Source organism: Papaver somniferum, chromosome 7 (assembly GCF_003573695.1).
Source record: "Papaver somniferum cultivar HN1 chromosome 7, ASM357369v1, whole genome shotgun sequence".
Classification (NCBI taxonomy): domain Eukaryota; kingdom Viridiplantae; phylum Streptophyta; class Magnoliopsida; order Ranunculales; family Papaveraceae; genus Papaver; species Papaver somniferum.
In genome coordinates this window covers 120327065-120351935 of record NC_039364.1, presented here as the reverse complement: position 1 = coordinate 120351935, position 24871 = coordinate 120327065, and the positions used below count along the sequence as shown (strand labels likewise).

The 24871-nt window shown below is 38.2% G+C and overlaps 1 protein-coding gene across 1 annotated transcript; it reads right to left on the bottom strand.

Annotated features, from left to right (window-relative positions):
- Positions 1-1509: 1509 nt before the first annotated feature.
- Positions 1510-5298, bottom strand: LOC113298275 (phytosulfokine receptor 1-like). The gene has a single exon (XM_026546974.1). It carries the CDS (start codon positions 4896-4898, stop codon positions 1824-1826), a length of 3075 nt encoding a protein of 1024 aa, XP_026402759.1. The 5' UTR covers positions 4899-5298; the 3' UTR covers positions 1510-1823.
- Between the last annotated feature and the right edge of the window lie 19573 nt (positions 5299-24871).

Genomic DNA, 24871 nt, shown 5'->3' with positions numbered 1-24871 from the left:
GAGCTTATATCTGGAATGGCCCAGTGGTGGAGTGACAGAATGAGGTTCTGAGTTCAGTATCTCTATTGAATAATTTGGATTTGCAGTCGGAATAGGGATGGTTAGTTTGTGTAACTGAGGATGAAACCTGCAAAACCCGTCTATGACTGACTAATTAAGCCGAAAATAACATTCCTCATTTTTGTAGTTTATGATTGTATTCAAGGAGCTGTTTGTAATTTGGGGACAAGCGGAAACTTATTTTTTGATATGTGATAAATGAAATTACCCTGCAGCAGCATCATAACTAAGAAGAGCTTACCAAAAGGGGGATAGAAGAAACTCTGAAGGAGGGAGAAAGTGATTGAGATTTTCGTTATAAGTAGTGAAAAGCATGAGGCGTTTGTACGTGAGGGACTGAGTAGCACTTGAAACAACCATCCATCATGGCCTTTGGGGAGGAGGCAGTTATTGAGGGAGTATTAAGTGACTCCCCGCACCCCCATTTGGCCAAAAGATGGTTCCGATTTTTGTATTTCCACTAGGAGGAGTCATCATCATAAAAACCACTTACAATTTTTTCAAACAACAAATAAATTCTATCTCCATCTGGTTGGCTTGCTGTTCCATATGTTGAACTCTATATGTTGTTAACTCGTTTTTGGATCTTTTTTAAAGTGGAATTCATTAGATTTTCAGCGCCTCCACTATCTTAAAAGTGGCTTTAAAATGGTTCTAAATAACTTAATTTACCTAATTTTAATCCCACGCAGCTTAATTTTTTTGCCCATTTATGGCAAAGTTGTGTTTATGGCTACTAAACCACCTATTCAGCGCAAGAAATTAACGTCGGTCTGCATATGCCTGCTAAACTTGGGAGTTAAGATCTTGAAAATAGGCAAAGTCTTTAACTCTAAACAGCATTTTTTGACTCTCTTTCGGCGACTAGGAATATTGGACGAAATAGTTTTCTAGTATCATCTTGCGAAAAGTCTTGCTACCATTTATTAATAGTGGGCGAAAAACAAAAACAAACCTTCCTCCTTTATTCCTAACCACAATGGAATTTGCTTTAAAAGGTAATCTAAAAAGAAACCTCTATTTTTTGTCAAATTTATTTATTATACAGATTCTTTTCAAAGATATATGCAAATGGAACCAGAATCATGCAGTGGAAATGCGTCAATGTCACGCTACACACATTAAGCAAATGGAAATATAATCACCATCTTTAAGCGTGACAAAAAAGTTTCCTGGATCAATGGGTAAGAAATCTAATTATATGAAGATCAAAGTATCTTTCCTGGACTTGATTAGCCGGTCGACAGTGTTTAAAAACTGGGAATGGTACGTCGTATAGCCAATTGCTTCTCCTGCACTGTACTCTGTTTGAGTTTCTTAACTGCAATCAGTGCAATGTCAAATGTATTCTGCATGAGTATTCAAAGTTGGCTGGTTCCGCCTTACTTTTTGCATCTCAGAGTTCATTTGTTTTTCTTGGTGTTTCTTGCTGTTAATCAGAGACAGAAATGAAGGGGAGTAATAAGAATATTTCCTCTTATTGGCAAAACTAGAGAAATTTTCAGAATATTATATTACAAGTTTATGTAAGATACATATATATGATATACTTCTCTACAATTAATGAACTGAGGAACTTGTCACAACTGCAAAGCTTAGCATGTCCGCCCAAGGCTTCGGCTAAACGGCTCTCTCCTATGCTGGAAAACAAAACTTGGAATCTAAAAACTTTTATAGGTATTTACAGTTGACCACATAAAAGATATACCGTCGTCCAGGGTGAAAAACTGATTTTTCTACACAGAACTTCATTTATACAGTGGTCATACCGTCTCATCCTCCCAATCGATATTGATGTTGTCGAGCCATTTATCTACCTGCTGGGTTGACGGCCTCACTTTAGGACATTCATTCAAACAAAGGCAAGCAATCTCAAGAACCAATAACATTTCCTCATTATGCTCCTTGTCGTATATAAACGGATCAAAAACCTCAGTTTCCCTCTTCTCTATTTTCATCTGACGCACCCAAGATATCAAATCACGACAGCCTTTTGGTTTGCACATATCCATCGGCCTCTTTCCCGTGAGAAGTTCCAAAAGAACAACACCAAAACTATAAACATCTCCTTTAAAAGTGGCAACTGAAGCCAAACCATACTCAGGAGGGATATATCCCAAAGTTCCAACTAAGTCAGTACTAACATGAGTCTGAAATGGGTCAATAAGCCTTGCGAGCCCAAAATCCGCCAAATGAGCTTCAAAGTTTTCGTCGAGGAGGATATTACTTGATTTAACGTCACGATGCAAAATATGGGGTTTGCAAGATTGGTGCAAATAAGCCAATCCCTTTGCCGCCCCTTGAGCTATTCGAAGTCTTGTCACCCAGTCAAGTGACAGAGCACCATCTATTTTCTCATGTAACCAGTAATCCAAGCTTCCATTTTCCATGTAAGAATAGATTAAAAGCTTATCCGTTTTGCATTTGCAGAACCCTTGAAGAAGCACCAGGTTATCATGTTGAGCTCTTGAGAGGGCTTCAACTTCAGCCTGGAATTCTCTATCCATCTCCCCGCAGTCACCAGAAAGTCGTTTAATTGCTACTTTTCTCCCATCTGGTAGGACAGCTTTGTAAACCAGACCGAAACCCCCACACCCGATGATGTTAGCTTGATCAAAGTTGTTTGTGGACTTCAGCAAATCTTCAATAGACAGCTCTTTGGTGATCATGTCCTTGTTTTGGAAGAGATACACTGATCTAGATCCCGTTACATCCAAGTCTTTATTTGTGGAGCCAATGTTACTGAGTTCAGGATCATCTTGTGTACGGTTGTTGGTCTTTGATACAATAAAAAATATGACGGCGAGGAGTAAAAGTGCCCCTGATGCAATCCCAACAGCCATTCCTATAACATTACCTATGTTTCTGTGACGTTTCGTCACGTGTTCAGCTCCTTCAGAATAATGAACTGCGTCTGGAGGACACGAGTTAGAGTGATCAGGACAAGATAGATTCTTGTTTCCCTCAAAACTTGAAGGCGGAAAAGTTGAAAACTGACCACCTGTAGGAATTCTCCCAACCAATTGATTATTAGCAACAGTGAACCTCGATAAAAAACTGAGCTGGGACAGTGATGTAGGTATCGTTCCAGTAAGATTATTATAAGACAAATCCAATGTCTCTAAGCTCGTCATACCTGACAGTTCTGATGGAATGGATCCTACAAGCAAATTCTTTCTCAAATCAAACACATGGAGCTTCTTAAGATTCCCAAATTCTGGCCAGATAATTCCACTGAGAGCATTGTAACTCAGATCCAAAGATGGAGGGAAACTATCAATCTGATTATACCGTAAACCCCTTACACTTTGATTTCTCTTCATGAACAACGGAAAATCAGGGGATGTATCTTGCCATGACACATTACGAGACACGAGACTCGGAAGTGTGGTTAAGCTTCTTGGCATTTGTCCCGACAGAGTGTTGTTTGACAAATCTAAGTAAAAGAGTGAATCCATACCCACAAACGAATCTGGAATGCTTCCACTCAATTTATTCCAAGACAAATCTAAAAGCTGCAAGCTTCTGGAATTGAACATCCACCGCGGAATCAAACCAGTTAGCCCACAATTTGCAATTACTAGACCTTTCAAGCTCGCAAAAGTTAGATTTACATCTGCAGGCATTTCTTCATTACGGAAATTCAAGGTTAGGACCAAAGTAGATAGATTCTTACACTGTTGCAGAATTGAAAGAGCTGCCGAAATATTATGGACACTAGAGTTTGAGATTGAAAGGTAGGAGAGTGACCGCAGATTCTTGAAGCTCTCAGGGACTTGACTATGGAAAATATTACGCGCAAGATTCATGGCTCTCAGTTGCCGGCAAGAACCAAGACTAGCAGGGAGGGGTCCATGGAACTGATTTGTACCAAGATCAAGGGAATTCAACTTAACCATAGCTGTACAATTAAGATCTATAGAACCATCTAGAGAATTATTCCTCAGATTAAGCTTTTCAAGTGTTGGGCAATTTGATAATGAGGTGGGTAGACGCCTTGTGAAAAAATTAGAATGAGCAGAGAATTGTTGGAGCTTTCCGAGGTTATAAAAGGCATCTGGAAGACTTCCTGAAAAACTATTTGAGGAAACGTCCAATTGAACAAGGTTAGACAGGTTACTTATTCTATCACTTAGATTCCCTTTAAATGAGTTGTCCTCAAGTAGCAATTGACTCAAATTCCGTAAAGAGAATAATTCATCAGGTAAACCTCCGGACAGAAGATTGGAATTGAGAATTAGATGCTGTAAAGAAGAACAATTCCCAATACCAGGTGGAATTTCTCCATTGAAATAGTTAATAGCTAAGTTTAGAATAGTAATTCGAGTTGAGTTTTTGCAGATACCTGTATCAAATTGACCCCTGAAAGAATTCATCGAAACATCGAAAATTCTGAGAGACGGCAGATCAATCTCCAATGGTAATGATCCAGTAAGCTCATTAGCGCTCAAATCAAGAACCTCCAACTTCTGCAACTTAAACAATCTAGATGGAAGGGAACCATTCAGGAAATTTTGAGAAAGATTTAGTACTTGCAATTGATCCAAATCTGCCAAGGACTCAAAGATATTTCCACTTAATCTTCTATCTGAAAACTCTAACTTAATCACCCTTGATGAAGAAGAATCACATGTAACCCCAATCAATTTACAACAATCTATAGAACTATTAACAGCTGAACCCCACAATTCAATTGCAGATCCCGAACCTATGAATAAATCCTCTAATGCTTTACGATCATTTAGATTACAACTTATATTCTTGCCATACAAAACACCAACTTGAGAAAATACTGTCACAAAAACGAAGTAAACCCATACTTCTCCAAATAAACCCATAATTCCAATCAAGAACCAAAATTAAAAGACAGACAACCACAAAGGGTATGCTTAGTACAATACAAAGAATCTAATTTCTTGTAAAACCCATAATTTTTTGTAATAAACACTTGAAATTTGCTCAAAAGAACCAAATGAACAAGCAAACCCGGAAAAATGAAAATGGTATGATGCGAACAAGAAAAGATTCAAGCTTTTTCTGTGTGTGAAGAAGAAGAATGAACAAAAGAAAGACAAACCTTTCAAAGAAGAAGAAGAGATAGGAATAGAGATTGGTTTTGACTTTGAACCATTTTCTTTTTTTTCTTTGGCGTTCTAATTAAAGAAGAGGTTCTCTTTGATTTTCTTTTGCACTCATTTATGTCTGTGAGTGTGTTTTAGAGAGAGAGGGATAAACAAAGAAAAAAAGAAGAAGAAGAGAGAGACGGTTTTTTTGAGCTAGTGGGAAGAAACAGTGTCGTGATTCTACGAGGAGGGTAAAGACAAAAGTATTACCGGTGATAGCCGGTTGGTGTATTCAAAGAATATCTACTATTGAACAAAAGTCAAAGGTTGTTGGGTTTTCAATCAAATCCATTCGTCCATAGTTTTCTCCTATAAAAACTGAGTTATCAGATCTTCGTCGGGCCGACTAGGGTACTGTGAAAATTGACTCGAGCTGCTATCTAGGACCTGTCAGCCTACTTGTTGTATTAACTAACAATTAATCTCGAGTAACCGCGGCCAAAATTAACCGTATATATTAACGTAACTTTGGGGTTCGATATTAGTGACCATTTTACATCCGTTCAACAGTGTGATCTTTTGTGAACCGGAATAAGAAAGTGTGACCTTTTTCCTTTTTCTTTGGATAGTTTTGAATTCTTTTCGAGTAACTACGATCAAAGTATAAAATAGCAATTTTTTTTTTTTGGCGTTGATGTCTCATTATTTTCATACTATCATTATTAACACAACTCTACGGTTCGATATAAGTGACCATTTTACATTGGTTTAACAGTGTGATTTTTTTGTGAACCGGAATAAGAAAGTGTGACCTTTTTTCTTTGGATAATCTTGAATCTCTTTCGAGTAACTACGATCAAAGTACAAAATAGCTTCTTCTTTTTTTTGGCATTGATGTCTCATTATTTTCATACTATTACAGAATTTCGAAGCAAATCAGGGACGGTTTTTTCTTGTCCTTTTTTTTTACGAGTAAACATAAATGCCTCGTTATATACTATTTAACTGGTAGGCATAAATTTTATTTGAGTTATAACTAGGGGATACAAAGAGTGTCTGTAAATTTTATTTGTATTATTCGTAGAAGCTACCTCAAAAATTGCATGTTTCACTTTTTTAACAACAAAAGTACATAAGAAGTTTGAGTAGCCTGATAAGTTGAAAAGACTTTAAAAAAATAATCGGATAAGCTTGGCAAGAGAAGTGATTTTTTTCTTTTTGGATTTCCTTGATAAGATTGCAGGAGTTTGATTCGATGGGGATTTCCTGATTTCCAATTTGGTGGCCCCATTTAATAGCTTCAATTGCTGCTAACATCTCCATCCCTTATTGAACTGAGCCATTGCCATTTTGATCCTCACTTCCCTGTAAAAGAACATCATACTTCCATATAATGAGTGTTATTCTGCGTATTTTGGTCTAGTTGCTCCATGTGATCGCAACATTCAGCTTCAAGGTTCTAAAAGATGGAGTCATCCATTTATTTCGAGTAGTGCAGTGTATTGTGTCGGGGTAGTTTGATTATTTTTTTTTTTTGTTTTTTTGTTTTAAAAAAAGCTTCAACCAATTAGATTTTTCATCTTTGAATGTGTGTACTGGATACAGCTGAGTCCCTTGAAGTTTTTTTCGCACATAGCCTTCCAAATATTCTAGATAACTTAGGCACGTAAAATATTCCAATCACCATTTATCTTGACACCAACTTGCAGGATTAATGTTCAACTCAAAACTCAATTGATTAATAAGTGAGAGATAAATGCAAGGGAATAAATTTGCATCACCTGCACACCATACACTCCTATCAAATGGACAGCCTGCAAACCGTACACTCCTAGCAAATGAATCTAAACTACCACTGCCTGAAAGGACCATGTCCAAGGGAAGCACTCTCGCACCCCCACCACACCACCACCACCACACGCCGCCCCGAGGTGCATCTTGTGCTTGTGGGTCGCTATAACTATCAAAAGACATCATTAATTGAAATGTTTGATGCTTGGTGTTCTTATATGGAAGTTGTGTTGATACCCAAAGGTGTCAAACTGCGTATGTTTTAAGAACACGAGTTACAATGAAGCGACAACGGGGGTCATGCATCTGATAAACTTGACGGTGTATCTTAATTCCTCCCAAAGGAAAAATTTTGATAATTTTGTTTATCTCTTAATTTTATTGTTTAGTGAACTCATAATTTTGAATATGTTGTTCATAATTTGCAGTCCATTTACCTGCTGGTTTATATTCGCATGCTGCATCTGTTCCTATGTTTAATGGCTCAAACTTTACCGAATGGAGTGAACATGTCAAGTTCATCCTTGGTGTATATGATTTGGATTATTGTCTCCTTGTGGAGAAACCTTCTGCTCTTACTGATACTAGCAGCAAGGAAGATAAAAGAATGATTGAGGCCTGGGAACGTTCGAACAGATTGAGCTTAATGTATATGAAAATGACAATTGTCAGCAACATAAAGACATCCCTTCCTACTGTTGAGAATGCTAAGAGTTTCTCAAGTTAGTTGATGAACGATTTCGATCAGCTGATAAGTCTCTTGCGGGAACTCTAATGGCACAACTCACCACTATGAAATAAGATGGTGTGAAGGGTATGCGGGAGCATATTATTGAAATGACTAATATTGCAGCTAAATTGGATGCTCTCGGGATGTCTGTTGCAGAATGTTTCCTTGTGCGTTTTATCTTGAATTCTTTGCCTCCTCTGTATGGTCCATTCCAAATAAATTATAACTCACTTAAGGAACAGTGGAACATGAGTGAATTAACGAACATGTTAGTTCAAGAGGAAGCAAGACTTAAACAACATGCGAACTTTACTGCAAATGTTGTGACTCAAGGAGCTCAAAATAAAAGGTGGAATCCCAAGAAAGGTAAGAAGTTTCGATCACCAAAGAACGAAGGGCCTGTTGATGGTGTACAGGTCAAGAAGGACGAACAATTAAGATGTCATTTTTGCAAAAAGCCTGGACATTTTCAAAATGAATGTCTAAAGCGAAAGACATGGTTCAAAAACAAAGGTGAGCAAGTTACCTTTGTATGCACTTTCGAATCAAATTTTGTAGAAGTTCCTTATAATACTTGGTGGATTGATTCTGGCGCTAATGTTCATGTTTCCAATACATTGCAGGGATACCTTTCAAACCGAAACCCAAGTCCAACTGAACATTTTCTTTTAATGGGAAACCATAGTCTGGCTGAAGTAAAAGCAATAGGAACCTACCGTTATTTTTTTGTATACCGGACACTATTTAAATCTTTTTGACACCCTTTTTGTACCCTTTTTGTCACAAAATTTAATATCGTTATCAAAACTAGATGTGTCCGGATACTCTTTCAATGTAATCAATCAACGTTTTAGCCTGTATAAAAACTCCGTTCTTGTTGGTACTAGTATTATGTGTAATGGTTTGTATCAAATTAATCTTGATAAACGTTTTTCTGAGAACTTATTATCCCCGGAATGTAATGCTTGTATTGGAAGCAAACGGAACATGATTAAAGAGAACTCTGGAAACTTGTGGCATAAACGATTAGGACACATCTCCAAGGAAATAATAAATAGATTGGTGAAGGATGGGATTCTTCCAGAACTTGATTTCACTGATCTCGGAGTTTGTATGGATTGTATCAAAGGGAAAACAGTCAAGCAATCTAAGAAAGGAGCCACACGTAGCAGTGAACTTCTTGAGATCATACATACAGACATATGTGGACCTTTTACTTCTACTCCGTTTATGGGCGGAGAGTTATATTTCATCACATTTATCGATGATTTTTCACGTTATGGATATATCTATCTGTTACACGATAAATAACAAGCAATAAATGTTGTTGAAATATTTATTACTGAGGTCGAGAGACAGTTAGATAGAAAAGTGAAAATCATACGATCTGATCGTGGTGGTGAATATTATGGAAGATACGATGAATCGGGCCAAAATCCTGGTTCGTTTTCCAAACTCCTAGAAAGTCTTGGCATTTGTGTGCAGTATACAATGCCAGGAACGCCTCAACATAATAGTGTTGTTGAACGACATAATCGTACTCTACTTGACATGGTTAGGAGTATGTTAAGTAACTCAACCTTACCCTTAATGTTGTGGGGTGAATATCGTAAGACCGCTATGTATATCCTGAATCGGGTTCTTAGTAAGTCAGTTCCAAAAACTCCTTATGAGTTATGGACAGGAAGGAAACCCAGTTTAAGACACCTGCATGTTTGGGGTTGCGCAGCGGAGGCTAGGATTTATAACCCACATGAAAAGAAATTGGATCCTAGAACAATCAGTGGTTTCTTTATTGGATACCCTGAAAGTTCCAAAGGGTATAAGTTTATTGTCCCAATCATAGTACGAGAATTGTAGAAACCTGTAATGCTAGATTCCTTGAAAATGATGAATCTAGTGGGAGTAGTAAATCGCGTAAGGTTGTGATTGAAGAAAAACGGGAAGTAATTCATGTTCCCGTATCATCAGAAAGGATTGTTGTTTCCTTGAGTAATCAACAAAATGAAATTATGGAACAACAAGAAGATGATACACTACCCATAATGATAATGATCTGATAGTCAAAGAACCACAACCAGTTGAATTACGCAGATCTCATAGAGAAAAGAAATCTGCTATTCCTTCTGACTACGTGGTATATCTTCAAGAATCATATTTTGACATTGGATCAAATAAAGACCCGATTACGTTTTCACAAGCCATTAAAAGTGAAAATGCGCCTAAATGGATTAATGCCATGGATGAAGAGATATATTCTATGCACCAGAATGAGGTCTGGGATTACGTTGAGTTGCCATAAAATTATGAGAAAATCGGGTGTAAATGGGTTTTTAAGACAAAACTCGATGCCAAGGGCAATGTCGAACGATTTAAGGCCAGACTTGTGGCGAAAGGCTATAATCAGAAAGAAGGTGTTGATTATCATGAGACTTTATCACCCGTATCAAAGAAAGACTCATTAAGAATTGTTATGGCCTTGGTAGCTCATTATGATTTGGAGCTTCATCAAATGGATGTGAAAACTGCTTTCCTCAATGGGAGTTTGGAAGAAGAGGTCTACATGGAGCAACCAGAAGGATATGTAGAAAAGGGTAAAGAACATTTAGTATGTAAATTGAAGAAATTAATGTATGGACTTAAACAAGCGTCCCGACAGTGGTATCTCAAGTTTAATGATACCGTTTTGGCCTTTGGATTTAAAGAAAACATTTTTGATAGATGTATATATATGAAGGTCAGTGGGAGTAAGTTCATAATATTGGTCTTGTATGTGGATGACATACTACTAGCTAGTAATGATCTTGGTCTTCCGCATAAAACCAAGAAGTTTCTCTCTAAGAACTTCGAAATGAAAGATATGGGTGAGGAAAAAGTTTCTTATCGGTATCGAAATCACTCGAAACCGAGAATGTGGAATTTTAGGATTGTCTCAAAAGAGCTATATCGAACGAGTTCGAGAGAAATTCTGCATGAAAGAATGTTCACCCAGTATTGCACATATACAAAAAGGTGACAAGTTTAGTCAGCTGCAATGCCCAAGAAATAATCTTGAGCAAAAGGAAATGGAGAAAATTCCATATGCTTCTGCAGTGGGAAGTCTTATGTATGCAATGATTTGCACGAGGCTAGATATCATTTTTGCAGTGGGAATGCTCGGTCGTTACCAAAGTAACCCTGGTATATATCACTGGAAGGCAGCAAAGAAAGTAATGCGATATCTGCAAGGAACGAAAGATTATATGCTTACCTTCAGAAGGACAAACAACTTGGAAGTGGTTGGCTACTCAGACTCCGATTTTGCTGGATGTTCAGATAGCATAAAGTCTACTTCAGGATATGTCTTCTTGTTAGCCGAAGGAGCTATATCATGGAGAAGCATGAAACAAACTGTATACGCTTCATTTACGATGGAGGCTGAATTTATAGCATGTTTTGAAGCTAAAATACATGCATTATGGCTGCGAAATTTTATCTCAGGTCTTGGACTTGTCGACAGTATTTCCAGGCGGCTAAAATTTATTGTGATAAAAGCGCAGCAGTTTCTTTCTCGAAAAACGATAAGCGTACAAGTTCTAACGCCAATAAGTATTTGGATGTTAAATTATTATCGTTAAGGAAGAGGTTCGGAAACAACGAATTAATGTGGAACATAAAAGTACGAAGCTTATGATCGCAGATCCATTAACTAAAGGGTTGCCACCAAATACCTTTAAGGAACATATGACGACAATGGGTATTGGCCCCTCATAAATACTTGTATGGATGAATAATTGATTCCACATAAACTTTGAGATCTCATGATATATGTTGTTTCTTGTTTTTTCCTGTATTTCCTACTTGTGTACACAGACTTAAGAAAATCAATCATACAAGAACTTTTGACTAGTAAAGTGTTTAGTCTTGAAAACTAAATGGACTTATGTTTTCATTATTTTGTTACATGTTAATAGTGTAGTACATGGAAGGGAGTATTTAGATTATTGATGTATAACCGCAATGACTCAAATTACCGTGTTACTTGATAGTGATATTATAGCATATTGCAATGATTTTAACTCTCAATATTAGAGCTTGCGCATTTTTGTCTCGTATCAAGCCCCTGTTTGATGTATTGATCATGTAACAGGTTTATGGGCCAAGTGGGAGAATGTTCGAGTTTGTGGCCCAATAACCCGAAAAGTAATCAATCGGTCTTGATCCAGGAGAGAAATCATTGCCGACCGACCGCCATCGACTAATTCCAGAGAATTCTAGCTAGACGATAGAGATGTCTAGTAGGGCGGTTTGTGTTATGATCTTATGTCTTACAGGTTCCTTTGATGGTAAGAAACTTAGGCTATAAATAGCAAGGTAAGAGATACTAAGAGTTTTAGTCCTTTGCCAAATAATAGATGTTATTATATAACACCATCAGAACAGTTAGTAACCTAAGAAAATTGGTAAAAGGAATATAAATCATCGTCGGTAGTATTCTGTTGGTTTGTATTGAATCAAAACATAGAATAGGAAGAAGACTAAGGAGCTGAAACACCATCAATTATGGCTGCTTCGTCATCATCTGGTAAGTCACATTTACTAGTAATTTCGATTTATGATGCATATGTAGCAAATAATGAACAATCTAAATCCTGCTTATTATGTTAAATTAAAGTAATAACGTAAATTGTATTGCTAACATGTGGTATCAAAGCCAGGTTGATTGTTCTTGTTTGCTCATAAAAGATGATGATTCTATGAGTTGAATTATTGGTTCTCTATTTGATCCAAATGAAAGTAGTAATTTATTTCAGTTTCATGCTCATGTTCTCCTTAATGATGTTGATCACATGGAATCGTTATATATGTGTTATGGAACGAATTTAAAGTAGTAGTATGGTTAAATTTGATCTAGGCAATCATAAATCATGCTTATTAAATTTGTACTTCTCTATTGTGCGATTTCATGTTAAGAACTAAGCTTCTAAAACGGTGATGACATGGCAACTTAGCTAGGTCATATGTAGCTGTTTTGACTGACTAAGTATGAACATAAGTTGACGGTGTTGATCGTTTTGTATGAAAATAAATTTGAGTTAATTTATTAACACATTGTTGATGGTGGTTTTTAATTCAGGGCTAAATTTGTAAAAGTCTATCTACCTGACCCGGCATCAGACGTAGTAGACATTGATATGTTTATATTCCACAGGGAATTTGGAGAATATATCAAAATCTGATGAGTGTCTATGTCTCTCTTCATATTATATTGAAACTCAAGCTCCTAAATGAATTGTTCACTAGTATAGATCTTAATGAGTGTTTAAGCTCCTAGCTGCATTACTCACAAATGCCGGAGCTTGCCGAGTATTTTTCCTATGCTATGTTCCCCGGCTGAACCCTTAATATTGATATGGCATGACAATTTGTGTTCACTCGCAGCACAGTAGCACGAATTTCCAAGTATCAAGGTTAAGGTCCTTGCATAAAAGTACTCAATCGGAGAGCATACTGCTCTCTGGCAATAAACTTAAAGAACTCTGTGTCAACACATAGAATTCAATCAATTTTTGTGATAATTCACAAGATTCAGATATTACTCTGACTAATTTGCAAAAATTAGGATTTTGCGCCCAACGCAGTATATTAGACCCCGCCGGTCGAAATTAAGCTTAGGCGAACTAGGCAATTTATCCGCCATGGATTAGTATGTGCAAAATCCTACCCAAAATCAGAAAACAAGGAATAAAAGGAATCGCGGGATAGGAGCAACAACAAAGGGAGGTGTGGCCATGCCATAGGCCAGCCGACGCCACTTGCAAGTGGCTACACCCCATGTTGCCTGACCGACCCCTGTTTTCCGTCGACCAATCAGGTCGCCTTAAACCCGCCACACACACATGAGTTGTGACTGGGCCCATACTTTCCGACCCCTATTTCCCATCGACCAATCAGGTCGTTTTAAATCCGCTATGCCACTGGAAGTGTGGCCACTCCCATGCTTGGACGATCCCTCTTTTTATCGACCAATCAGGTCGCTCTAAACCTGCCATAGTATTAAAAGAGGCAAAATTGCGCCAGATGGTTACAATGCCAAATTGGCTTTCCAAAACCGCGCCAACATGCCAATGGCATGCCAAACGTGCCATCCCTGCATGCTAATGCCATGCCGCGACGATGCACTAAACGTGCATACCAAACATGCCAAACGAGCCACTTTGCCGCAGCAGCATGCTGAGCGTTGATCACAGTCGTATGCGTCAAAAATAAATTACTTTCTCACAACTCAAAATAAATAATATAGCACGGGTAAGAAAGGATCGTTCCCACAGAGAGGACTAGGTTGTCAATATGCTTCGGTTTCTTATAAACAACAATGGGGAGTTTTATGATTTTTATATAATAAACTAAATAAAAGCAAACAATAAAAAGTAAACACGCAAATCAAGGATGTGAAATATTGGTTAAAGGTTTCATCTTCAATTGTAAACAAGTTTTTAAATGTATGAATAAAATTCGTATTTAATCTCACTATCATCGAAAGCCCTAGAATACCTTATTGCAAGAATACTCCGTAAATTTCCTAAGTCATCAACACACACATTGGAGCTGCATATGTGAATTCTACCTAAAAAATAACCTAACGCCTTGCGCTAATTAAGTTCAATTCCTAGGAGCATTAAGTTTCACAAATAGGCTAATCAATGCAATTGAAATACATTGCGCAAACAATTCGAACAAAGGTCAATTTCCACATATGATTACAAGGATGTATCACTACAAACAATAATCATATCGTGCTACTCGTATGCAAGGTTATCGCTCGATGATGAACCCTAAAATAACTATAGATATGGATGTGTGTTCAATCAATTCTAGACTCAACCAAAAAAACATTCAATCATATTGCAATACGTCAATCATGCAATTATTATACGCAGTAGAAATCAAACGATAATATTGAGAGAAAACTAATTCATAAAAATCATAACTTTCCAACTCCATCTTTAACTAATAAAATATCTAACTCATGTTCATGGAGTTCATAACAAGAATAAAGAGAAAATAATTCATGTTTATAAACCCTAGAACAAAAGTAGAAGCCTCCCTAATGGAGATATCTAGGTTTAGAGAAAGAGTTTTCTATTTATATCCTTTTCCCCTTCCAAAAGGATACTCTTTCGAATATTAGGTCTTCTCAAAACCCATCTCCAATTAGTCAACCAAGCCCATGTGTGATAATACCCGTGTGAAAATCTCTGTCCAAAAGTGTTCGCCGGAATCTGGCCAGAATGTTGCCACCGGTCACCTGAGAACTGTCACCGTCTAATTCCTGTAGTTGTAGCTTCTCCATTCTCTCTACAAGAACTGCCATGGGCATATGTACTGCATTTGTTCCACTGCAAAGTATCAGCTCCACCAGCATCATTACAGCTTGGCCTGCAACATTTCCAGTTGCCATTGCTTGTAACTGCAACTACATCACTTGCACATCAGGCTACATATCTGAATCAATCAACCTCACGCTCTCAGTCGCAGCACCAACTTGAACTGCAACATTTACTAGCCTACAATCTCAATTCAATCACCACTGCAACACCTTGCTGCATCTGCTGCTGCTACAGGAAACCACAATCCATGGCTTGCGGCAACTTCAGTTCATCCAACTGACACCAGCATATCCACCAAATGTGACCTGCAACTGATTCCACTTACTCCATCTGCCATACTCATCAGTACCTGTTGTTGCAATCATACATTCATTCTTCATCGCTCAGGACAATTCCATTCTCATATTGAATTGCAACTGCATCAACTCCAGCTGTGTTGATCTAATACCCCAGCAGCATAGCCAAACATTTAGCTTTCCATTCCTGCAGCGCAAACTCGAACCATTAGCGCATTTGAGTCCCACTCGCCACTGCATTCCCTGTAACTGCAAACTTGACAGCTTCCACTCGGTCTCAATTCCACACTGCTTTCTTCATATTTGACTCTAACCAATCGAAACAGTACCACTTAACCTGCAGTTCCAGCTCAATTCAAACCAGCCATCTACATTGCTTGATGCTTGGTCAACATCATCTCAGGTACAATTCCAATCTCCGGCTTCACCAGAGACAGCAGCAGCTCAGCTTCCATTCTCAACTACAACAAGGACTCGAACAATTCATTGTCACATCCATGTCACACGGATTTAACTAGAGCCTCAATTTCTCCTCCATCTTGATTTCTTGTTCATCCCAACCTCTCAAAACCCATTAATACAGCATCCATCTCTGATCAGCTTTGCTCCTGCAACACAACCCTGCTCAGTGCAGTCCGATTCCATCCTTGTTTGACAACTACAGAAACTCATACCAGATCCATTTGTTCCAAAACCACCACAACCAGACTCAGCTCAAACCCTTACTTCCTTATTCTTCATTTACATCAACCATCGTACCACCATTACCAATTCAAACCAGAACTGACCCAAATCAACTTCCAATTCTAACCCAATTCGAACCCATCTTATCTGAAATCAACAGCAACCTTGGTTATCTTCACTGTCTCTGAATCCTAAAATACAAACCAATACAAACCCCAGCTCTTTATAAATCTGCTCATGTCTTCTATCCATCTGAGACAATCTATTGAACCCATCTCTGTTTACAATTGAAGCTCGGAAACCCTCATTTCGATTTCCATCTTCTCCCTGAGTTCTTCATCTACATCTGTGATCGAATTCATCTTCACAAATGGAACCATCTTGCTGCCAAATATTCAATTAAATCATGGTAGCACATCTGACTTCTTATCTTCGATTTCATCCTCGATTTACAACAGCCACAGTTTCTTTTCATCATCTCTTTTAGTGAACACATGATTGAGAGAAGATAAACTTCTCTGACCTTAAGGGATGCGTAGGAATAAGGCTAGTGGATATAGCCACCCTGATGAAGCATATAAGGGTCAACCAAGTAATGTCCTTAGACACCCACTCATTAGTTAAGGGACACTAAGATCTGCCTTTTGCTTCTCTAGACTAAGCCGTAGTGGTTGTGGTTGTCTCATATCTTTTACTTGGTTCAGCATCGCCTCCAATGGCAGTTGCACATGAGAATTGACGCTTTTGCTCTTTATGCTCCAAATGGACGCTTTCTTCTTCTTTCGCTCATAATGACTCCAAAGTACCTAAACATTCAAAAGTAAACATAAGATACATAATTCACACGAAAACTCACAAAGAAAGCATAAACAATAGATAAATATCAAGGCGTTTACAACGCCTATCAAATTCCCCCACACTTAGACTTTGCTAGTCCTCGAGCAAATCAAACAAAAACAATTTTAAAACGTACATACAACTCCGTCTCGTCGAGGCTACGGTTACTCTTAGCATGAATAACAGGCCTTTGAACCCCTAGGTGTCCCTAGTGGACGAATTATAGTCTCGTGAAGGTTTACAAGAGGTGTACCTACAAAACCTTTATTCCCAAAATCCAGCTACCTGTGAGAAATTTATGGCACTAAACATTTTTTATTCGATGGCGTACAATCAATGATTACAAGAGGAAGTACTCACTTTCGAATCCAATTCATTCATAAATTAGTAATATAGCTTTATCAGAAAGTTGAACACAACCACAATACTCAGAATCTAATCAACCACAATCACATGAAAATATTAAGAAGATGGAAATAGAAAGTATATGGTGGAGAAATGTTGACTAAGGTGAACGGTTTTTCCCATATCTGTCTGAAGGTCACTGCCAAAATAATCCTAAAAATCCTATTGGATTGAGTTACTGGTTCGAATACTAATATCAACACAGCTGGCATATACAAGGGAACCAGCGGTCGACAAACTTAATTCTAGATCAATTCACTGGCATATACAAGGGAACCAGTGATCGATTTTATTCAACACAATAATAATATTTTTTTTCTTTTTTTTTCAATTTTTTTTTTTTGACATCATGATTGGATCTTGTGGATCCAAGCGCATGTTTCTTGTCAGCAGATTACATGATAGTTCCCTTGGATCCTGCTCTCCACGCTTTCTTAGGCGACGGAGACAGGGCGAACACACACATATTGCTTTATCCAAGTGTCATATTTATTCCTTTTGGTCAATTGGTCGGTCTTTTTTTTCTTTTTCTTTTGTAGTAACTCAATCACTCTATTTCATCCTAGCAGTGATAACAATTCGATGTTCGTGCCCCACCAATTCACTTAGAGAAACAATAGATAAATATGGAAAAATAAAAATAGAACGTGATATGGTGACGACTCCGAGATATGGTGACAACTAACATGTTATTTATTCTTATATTTTTTCGTTTTCATATGAATAGACTCTACTAATGGGTTCCTCAACTCCTACAACCACGATGTTTCCATTAGTGTAAGGCACAAGTTGCTAGACTTAGGAATTTATTATCTCTTTTTTTTTCTTTTTAGTTTTTCTACTTTTTTTTTGTAACAGAGCTAAAAACTCTATATGAGAACACTCCCCCACACTTAAACTTTACATTGTCCTCAATGTAAATTGAATCGTCCAAAGAAAGTCAAGGTGGGAAATCTTATAACATGATATATATACACAATAAGAAAATAAAATGCATAATAAAAACCTATACTCCAACTCATAGCTATTTCTGAACAATAGAGGATAAACATTAAACAAGCTATTTAGTTGGCATCTAATCCCAACTCAACCAATATATATACCTCATTGTCAAGAAAAAAATCCATATACTTAGAAAGGCTAGTATTTATTCTAAATTATTCAAAAATCTCTAAAAGTTGGAGTTTTGATATGAAAATAGCCAAAATAAGAAAATAAAGATAAAAGACTCGAGAAATAAAAAGATAGAGATAGATACACAAAACCAGTGGGTTGCCTCCCGTTTAGCGCTTGGTTTAAAGTCGTCATCCCGACTTGCAAGACGGATTCTCCATACACCAATAATCGGAAAAGTTGGGGATCCTTCCATAGCACCTGTTTTGCAAACACTAGCTTCGCACAAATATTAGTAATATAAAACAAAAACGAAGCTATTAACCGATAAAAGTTTCCCCCACACTTATTCTTGTCCACACTTGGAAGTGTATAAAGAATATAGAAGTCGGGTACTTCCACGGTTTCTTGTTCCAAAACCTTCATAGTTTGAGAATCAAGTATCTCTAATGGTGGAAATCGAGAAACAAAGTCATTCAACAATATTATCGAAGCACATACATTCAAACCAATAAGTGGTAAAGGAGAAGAATTAGTATGCAAAGGGTTAGACAAACCTCGCACAACCTCTTGTAGCACGGAATCCTCTTCATCCTTGAAAAATTCAAGTGAACTATTCACTTCTTGTATATCATGGTCCTCTATCAAACTTTGCAACATTCTTCGTCCGTCTTTGCCTCAACTAAACTTTCGGATCAACATCTTCATTAGAATTACTTGCAAGCTCAATTGGGTCTTCCATAATATTGGTCATAACGGTCTCATTCTCAAGGTACTCCTCTTCGTTGTTCGGCACATACACTTTTGCGGATGCAAGTCTCACCATAAGGAACTTTTTTAGAACACTCATTGCATCATCCTCAAGCTCTACCTTTTGAATAGGTTCTTGATCGTTATAAAGATCAATGCTCGAGTAAGCTACACTAGTGTCATCATACTCCTTTTCATTTTCACCTTGATCGCAAAAAGACCCCATTGTACACTCCTCGGGGATGTCACCATAAATTGGTTCAAGCAATATACTTTCATGGTCATCATCACTATCATATTTAACATATGATTGGCTACCACTTCCCAAAGATTGGTCTTTCGTATAATTTTGCATATCCTCTTTTTATTCTTCAATGTCTTGTCTTAAAATGGAAACACATTTTTGAAGCTCTTGGAGTGATCCATCCAAATTTTGAAAATAGTGTTCCATTTGTCGGAAAAGCTCGTTCGACAAGGAAATAGTAGAATCACTTACTTCAGTATTGTTAGGCCAATTATCTTCCCTTTGCATGGCTGAATGATCATAACTACGATCAGAAATTGGGCCAAACATACTATGAGCATATTCGGTCGATGAAATTGGTTCCACTCTTGGTTGTCTACAAACTGACTCCATGCTGACCATAAATTGTTGCATCTCATCTACTAAACTCGAAGAAATATGAATAGGAGTACAACTAGTCTCCCCTCCTTGTGGTTGCTCACTTACATACCTACCGTAAGAAGGTTGGTATGTATGAGAATAACTCAAAGGGTACGTGGAATATTGACCATAACCAAAGGATTGGTTTTGATTGTATTCCCCGCAAGGGTGATAGTTGTCATCATTTTGTTGAGGTTGATAACCGTACCCATTGTTCCAATATGCTTCGTCCATAGTAATTGGTACCTGAAACAAGAGTTCTCAAAACAAGGTTAAAAACCAGTGAATAAAAACAAAAACAAAATAAAAAGCAAGACTAAAAACAAAAATAAGAAACCAAAAACAAATGACAACCGCTGCCTCCCCGGCAACGGCGCCAAAATTTGATCGCAGTCGTATGCGTCAAAAATAAATTACTTTCTCACAACTCAAAATAAATAATATAGCACGGGTAAGAAAGGATCGTTCCCACATAGAGCACTAGGTTGTCAATATGCTTCGATTTCTTATAAACAACAATGGGGAGTTTTCTGATTTTTATATAATAAACAAAATAAAAGCAAACAATAAAAAGTAAACACGCAAATCAAGGATGTGAAATATTGGGTAAAGGTTTCATCTTCAATTGTAAACAAGTTTTTAAATGTATGAATAAAATTCGTATTTAATATCGCTATCATCAAAATCCCTATAATACCTTATTGCAAGAATGCTCCGTAAATTTCCTAAGTCATCAACACACACATTAGAGCTGCATATGTGAATTCTGCCTAAAGAATAACCTAACGCCTTGCGCTAATTAAGTTCAATTCCTAGGAGCATTAAGTTTCAGAAATAGGATAATCAATGCAATTGAAATACATTGCGCAAAAAATTCGAACAAAGGTCAATTTCCACATATGATTACAAGGATGTATCACTACAAACCATAATCATATCATGCTACTCGTATGCAAGGTTATCGCTCGATGATGAACCCTAAAATAACTATAGATATGGATGTGTGTTCAATCAATTCTAGACTCAACCACACAAACATTCAATCATATTTCAATACGTCAATCATGCAATTATTACACGCAGTAGAAATCAAACGATAATATTGAGAGAAAACTAATTCATAAAAATCATAACTTTCCAACTCCATCTTTAACCAATAAAATATCTAACTCATGTTCATGGAGTTCATAACAAGAAGAAAGAGAAAAGATTTCATGTTTATAAACCCTAGAAAAAAAAAGTAGAAGCCTCCCTAATGGAGATATCTAGGTTTATAGAAAGAGTTTTCTATTTATATTCTTCTCCCCTTCCAAAAGGATACTCTTTCCAACATTAGGTCTTCTCAAAACTCATCTCCAATTAGTCAACCAAGCCCATGTGTGATAATACCCGTGTGAAAATCTCTGTCCAAAAGTGTTCGCCGGAATTGCTGACGTCATCGCCGGAATTTGGCCGTAATGTTGCCGTCGGTCACCTGAGAACTGTCACCGGCTAATTCATGCAGTTGTAGCTTCTCCATTCTCTCTACAAGAACTTCCATGGGCATATGTACTGCATTTGTTCCACTGCAAAGTATCAGCTCCACCAGCATCATTACAGCTTGGCCTGCAACATTTCCAGTTGCCATTGCTTGTAATTGCAACTACATCACCTACACATCAGGCTACATATCTGAATCAATCAACCTCACGCTCTCAGTCGCATCACCAACTTGAACTGAAACATTTACTAGCCTGCAATCTCAATTCAATCACCACTGCAACACCTTGCTGCATCTGCTGCTGCTAAAGGCAACCACAATCCATGGCTTACGGCAACTTCAGTTCATCCAACTGACACCAGCATCTCCACCAAATGTGACCTGCAACTGATTCCACTTACTCCATCTGCCATACTCATCAGTACCTGCTCTTGCAATCATACATTCATTCTTCATCACTCAGGCCAATTCCATTCTCATATTGAATTGCAACTGCATCAACTCCAGCTGTGTTGATCTACTACCCCAGCAGCATAGCCAAACATTTAGCTTTCCATTCGCGCATTTGAGTCCCACTCGCCACTGCATTCCCTGTAACTGTAAACTTGACAGCTTCCACTCGGTCTCAATTCCACACTGCTTTCTTCATATTTGACTCGAACCAATCGAAACAGTACCACTTAACCTGCAGTTCCAGCTCAATTCAAACCAGCCATCTACATTGCTTTCTGCTTGGTCAGCAACATCTCAGGTACAATTCCAATCTCCGGCTTCACCAGCGACAGCAGCAGCTCAGCTACCATTCTCGACTGCAACAAGGACTCGAACAATTCACTGTCACATCCATGTCACAAGGATTCAAATAGAGCCTTAATTTATCCTCCATCTTGATTTCTTGTTCATCTCAACCTCTCAAAACCCATTAATACAACATCCATCTCTGATCAGCTTTGCTCCTGCAACACAACCCTGCTCAGTGCAGTCCGATTCCAACCTTGTTTGACAACTTCAGAAGCTCATACCAGATCCATTTCTGCCAAAACCACCACAACCAGACTCAGCTCAAACCCTTACTTCCTTATTTTTCATTTACATCAACCATCGTATCACCATTACCAATTCAAACCAGAACTGTCCCAAATCAGCTTCCAATTCGAACCCATCTTATCTGAAATCAACAGCAACCCTTGGTTATCTTCACTGTCTCTGAATCCTCAAATACAAACCAATACAAACCCCAGCTCTTTATAAATATGCTCATGTCTTCTATCCATCTGAGACAATCTATTTAACCCATCTTTGTTTACAATTGAAGCTCAGAAACCCTCATTTCGATTTCCATCTTCTCCCGGAGTTCTTCATCTACATCTGTGCTCGAATTCATCTTCACAAATGGAACCATCTTGCTGCCAAATATTCAATTAAATCATGGTAACACATACGACTTCTTATTTTCGATTTCATCCTCGATTTACAACAGCCACAGTTTCTTTTCATCATCTCTTTTAGTGAACAAATGATTGAGAGAAGATAAACTTCTCTGACCTTAAGGGATGCGTAGGAATAAGGCTAGTGGATATAGCCACCCTGATGAAGCATATAAGGGTCAACCAAATAATGTCCTTAGACACCCACTCATTAGTTAAGGGACACTAAGATTTGCCTCTTGCTTCTCTATACTAAGCCGTAGTGGTTGTGGTTGTCTCATATCATTTGCTTGGTTCAGCATACCCTCCAATGGCAGTTGCACATGAGAATTGACGCTTTTGCTCTTTATGCTCCAAATGGACACTTTCTTCTTCTTTCGCTCATAATGACTCTAAAGTACCTAAACACTCAAAAGTAAACATAAGATACATAATTCACACGAAAACTCGCAAAGAAAGCATAAACAATAGATAAATATCAAGGCGTTTACAACACCTATCAAACGTGCCAACGTGCCATAAATAACGCGCTTACGTGCTATCCCACCTTCTGTTCATGGCCAACGCCATAACAGACTTCAATTAGGGTATCCTAATCAGAAACACGACCTTGCTTTACTGGCGTTAATCGAAACTCTAATTTCCAGTCTTGGCACAAATTACGCCACGTCGGGTTCCACAATATGCCACGAGCCATGCGGGACCCAGGAAACCCTAAGAATGGTGCCATACCATAGCCACTCATAGCAACCCTTTCTCCTGTGGTCGTTTCCACATTATGGCCTTGTTATAGTTCCTTTGGCATGGTTATGGCACCGTTTGCACAAAAACATCGTCGTGTCGTGGCCACATGCCACACGCACTAATTAGGGTTCGGCATGCCAAACCCTAATTTAAGTAAAGTTGTTACGCCAACCAAGCCAAGTAATGTTACCCAGAGCATTGGGATTGATGTGGCAACTGGAACTAATGTTTCCAAGCCATATTTGGGCCCAACACCAATGTGCCAAAATCTAGCGTCTAGCGCCACCGTGCCATCGGCATGCGCTAACTATGCCAACCATGCCATTGTCCCACGGGCATGCGCTAAATATGCCACTACGCCATTGGCATGTGCCAATGGCGCCATTGTGTTATTATCGGGCGCCAATAGAGTGTGGCCATAATCAATGGCCACCCTTTCTCATGAGTTACTATCTCAGTCGTCCAAATTCTCCACAGAATTGACAGGCCTATGACAAGTCTTAGGAAACCAGCCAAGACAAGCCTAATAGCATCACATGTTATTCTCCTGCGTCAAGTCTCCTGACTTTGACTTGCCACACATAGCAATATGCTACACGTTTTCCACGAAAACACTCGAGACATCAAACACGTCACAAACTGAGGGATGCTCATCAGGGTATTGGTCTGGCGGTTTACAGCGTGCGGCGTGCAACACACCCATTATAAGAAAGTGTCAGAAAGCAGGGAAGTTAGTGGCGGCAAGAAGTAGTGGGTGTAAACTAACTCGTTTCCTTCATAGTGGGAACGTGGTTTCCGGCATTTACACATGGCCCCATTTCTCCATCACTCCATCATTCCCACTTTCTACGAGATCAGGATGCGTTCAATATGACTTGTATAAATAGGTTTTACCTATTTCAACCAGAAACAAGTTTTGGTCAGAAAAATAACACAGTATCCAGAAAAATACCAAAGAACTGATAGCTTACATTCTTCAAGCCAATTCAAAATTCTGATACAAGTCATAAAATAGCCACACCTTCAGAATTAACCATTCTGGTCTCAACACCTTCTTCGTTTCCCTCCCTAAGACCAACCCTTCTCCTTCACTTTGTGACTGAAGCAAGACTGGAACGGTCATTTCTTGGTTTAGGACAGGACTGTACAGATTGATCTCTCGAATCTAAAGTACTCCCGTGCAGTGTATTTGTTTTAGGTTTAGATTTGTTTCTCATCCACACACCCAAATTTACCAAAACCAGCTGAAACAGTTTTTACCCATAAACAATTGGCGACCACAGTGGGAGATTAATCTCTCGGTTGCAAAGCCAATTTCTCAATTTTCATTCCAATTTTCCCAAACTCAAGATGGTGGATCTTAGGTCTAAATTCAATCGTTAACCAGAATTCACTTCAATCACCAATCCCAACTTTCCGCCTCATGAGTTACCCCAGCCATCCCAAACACTTCCAAA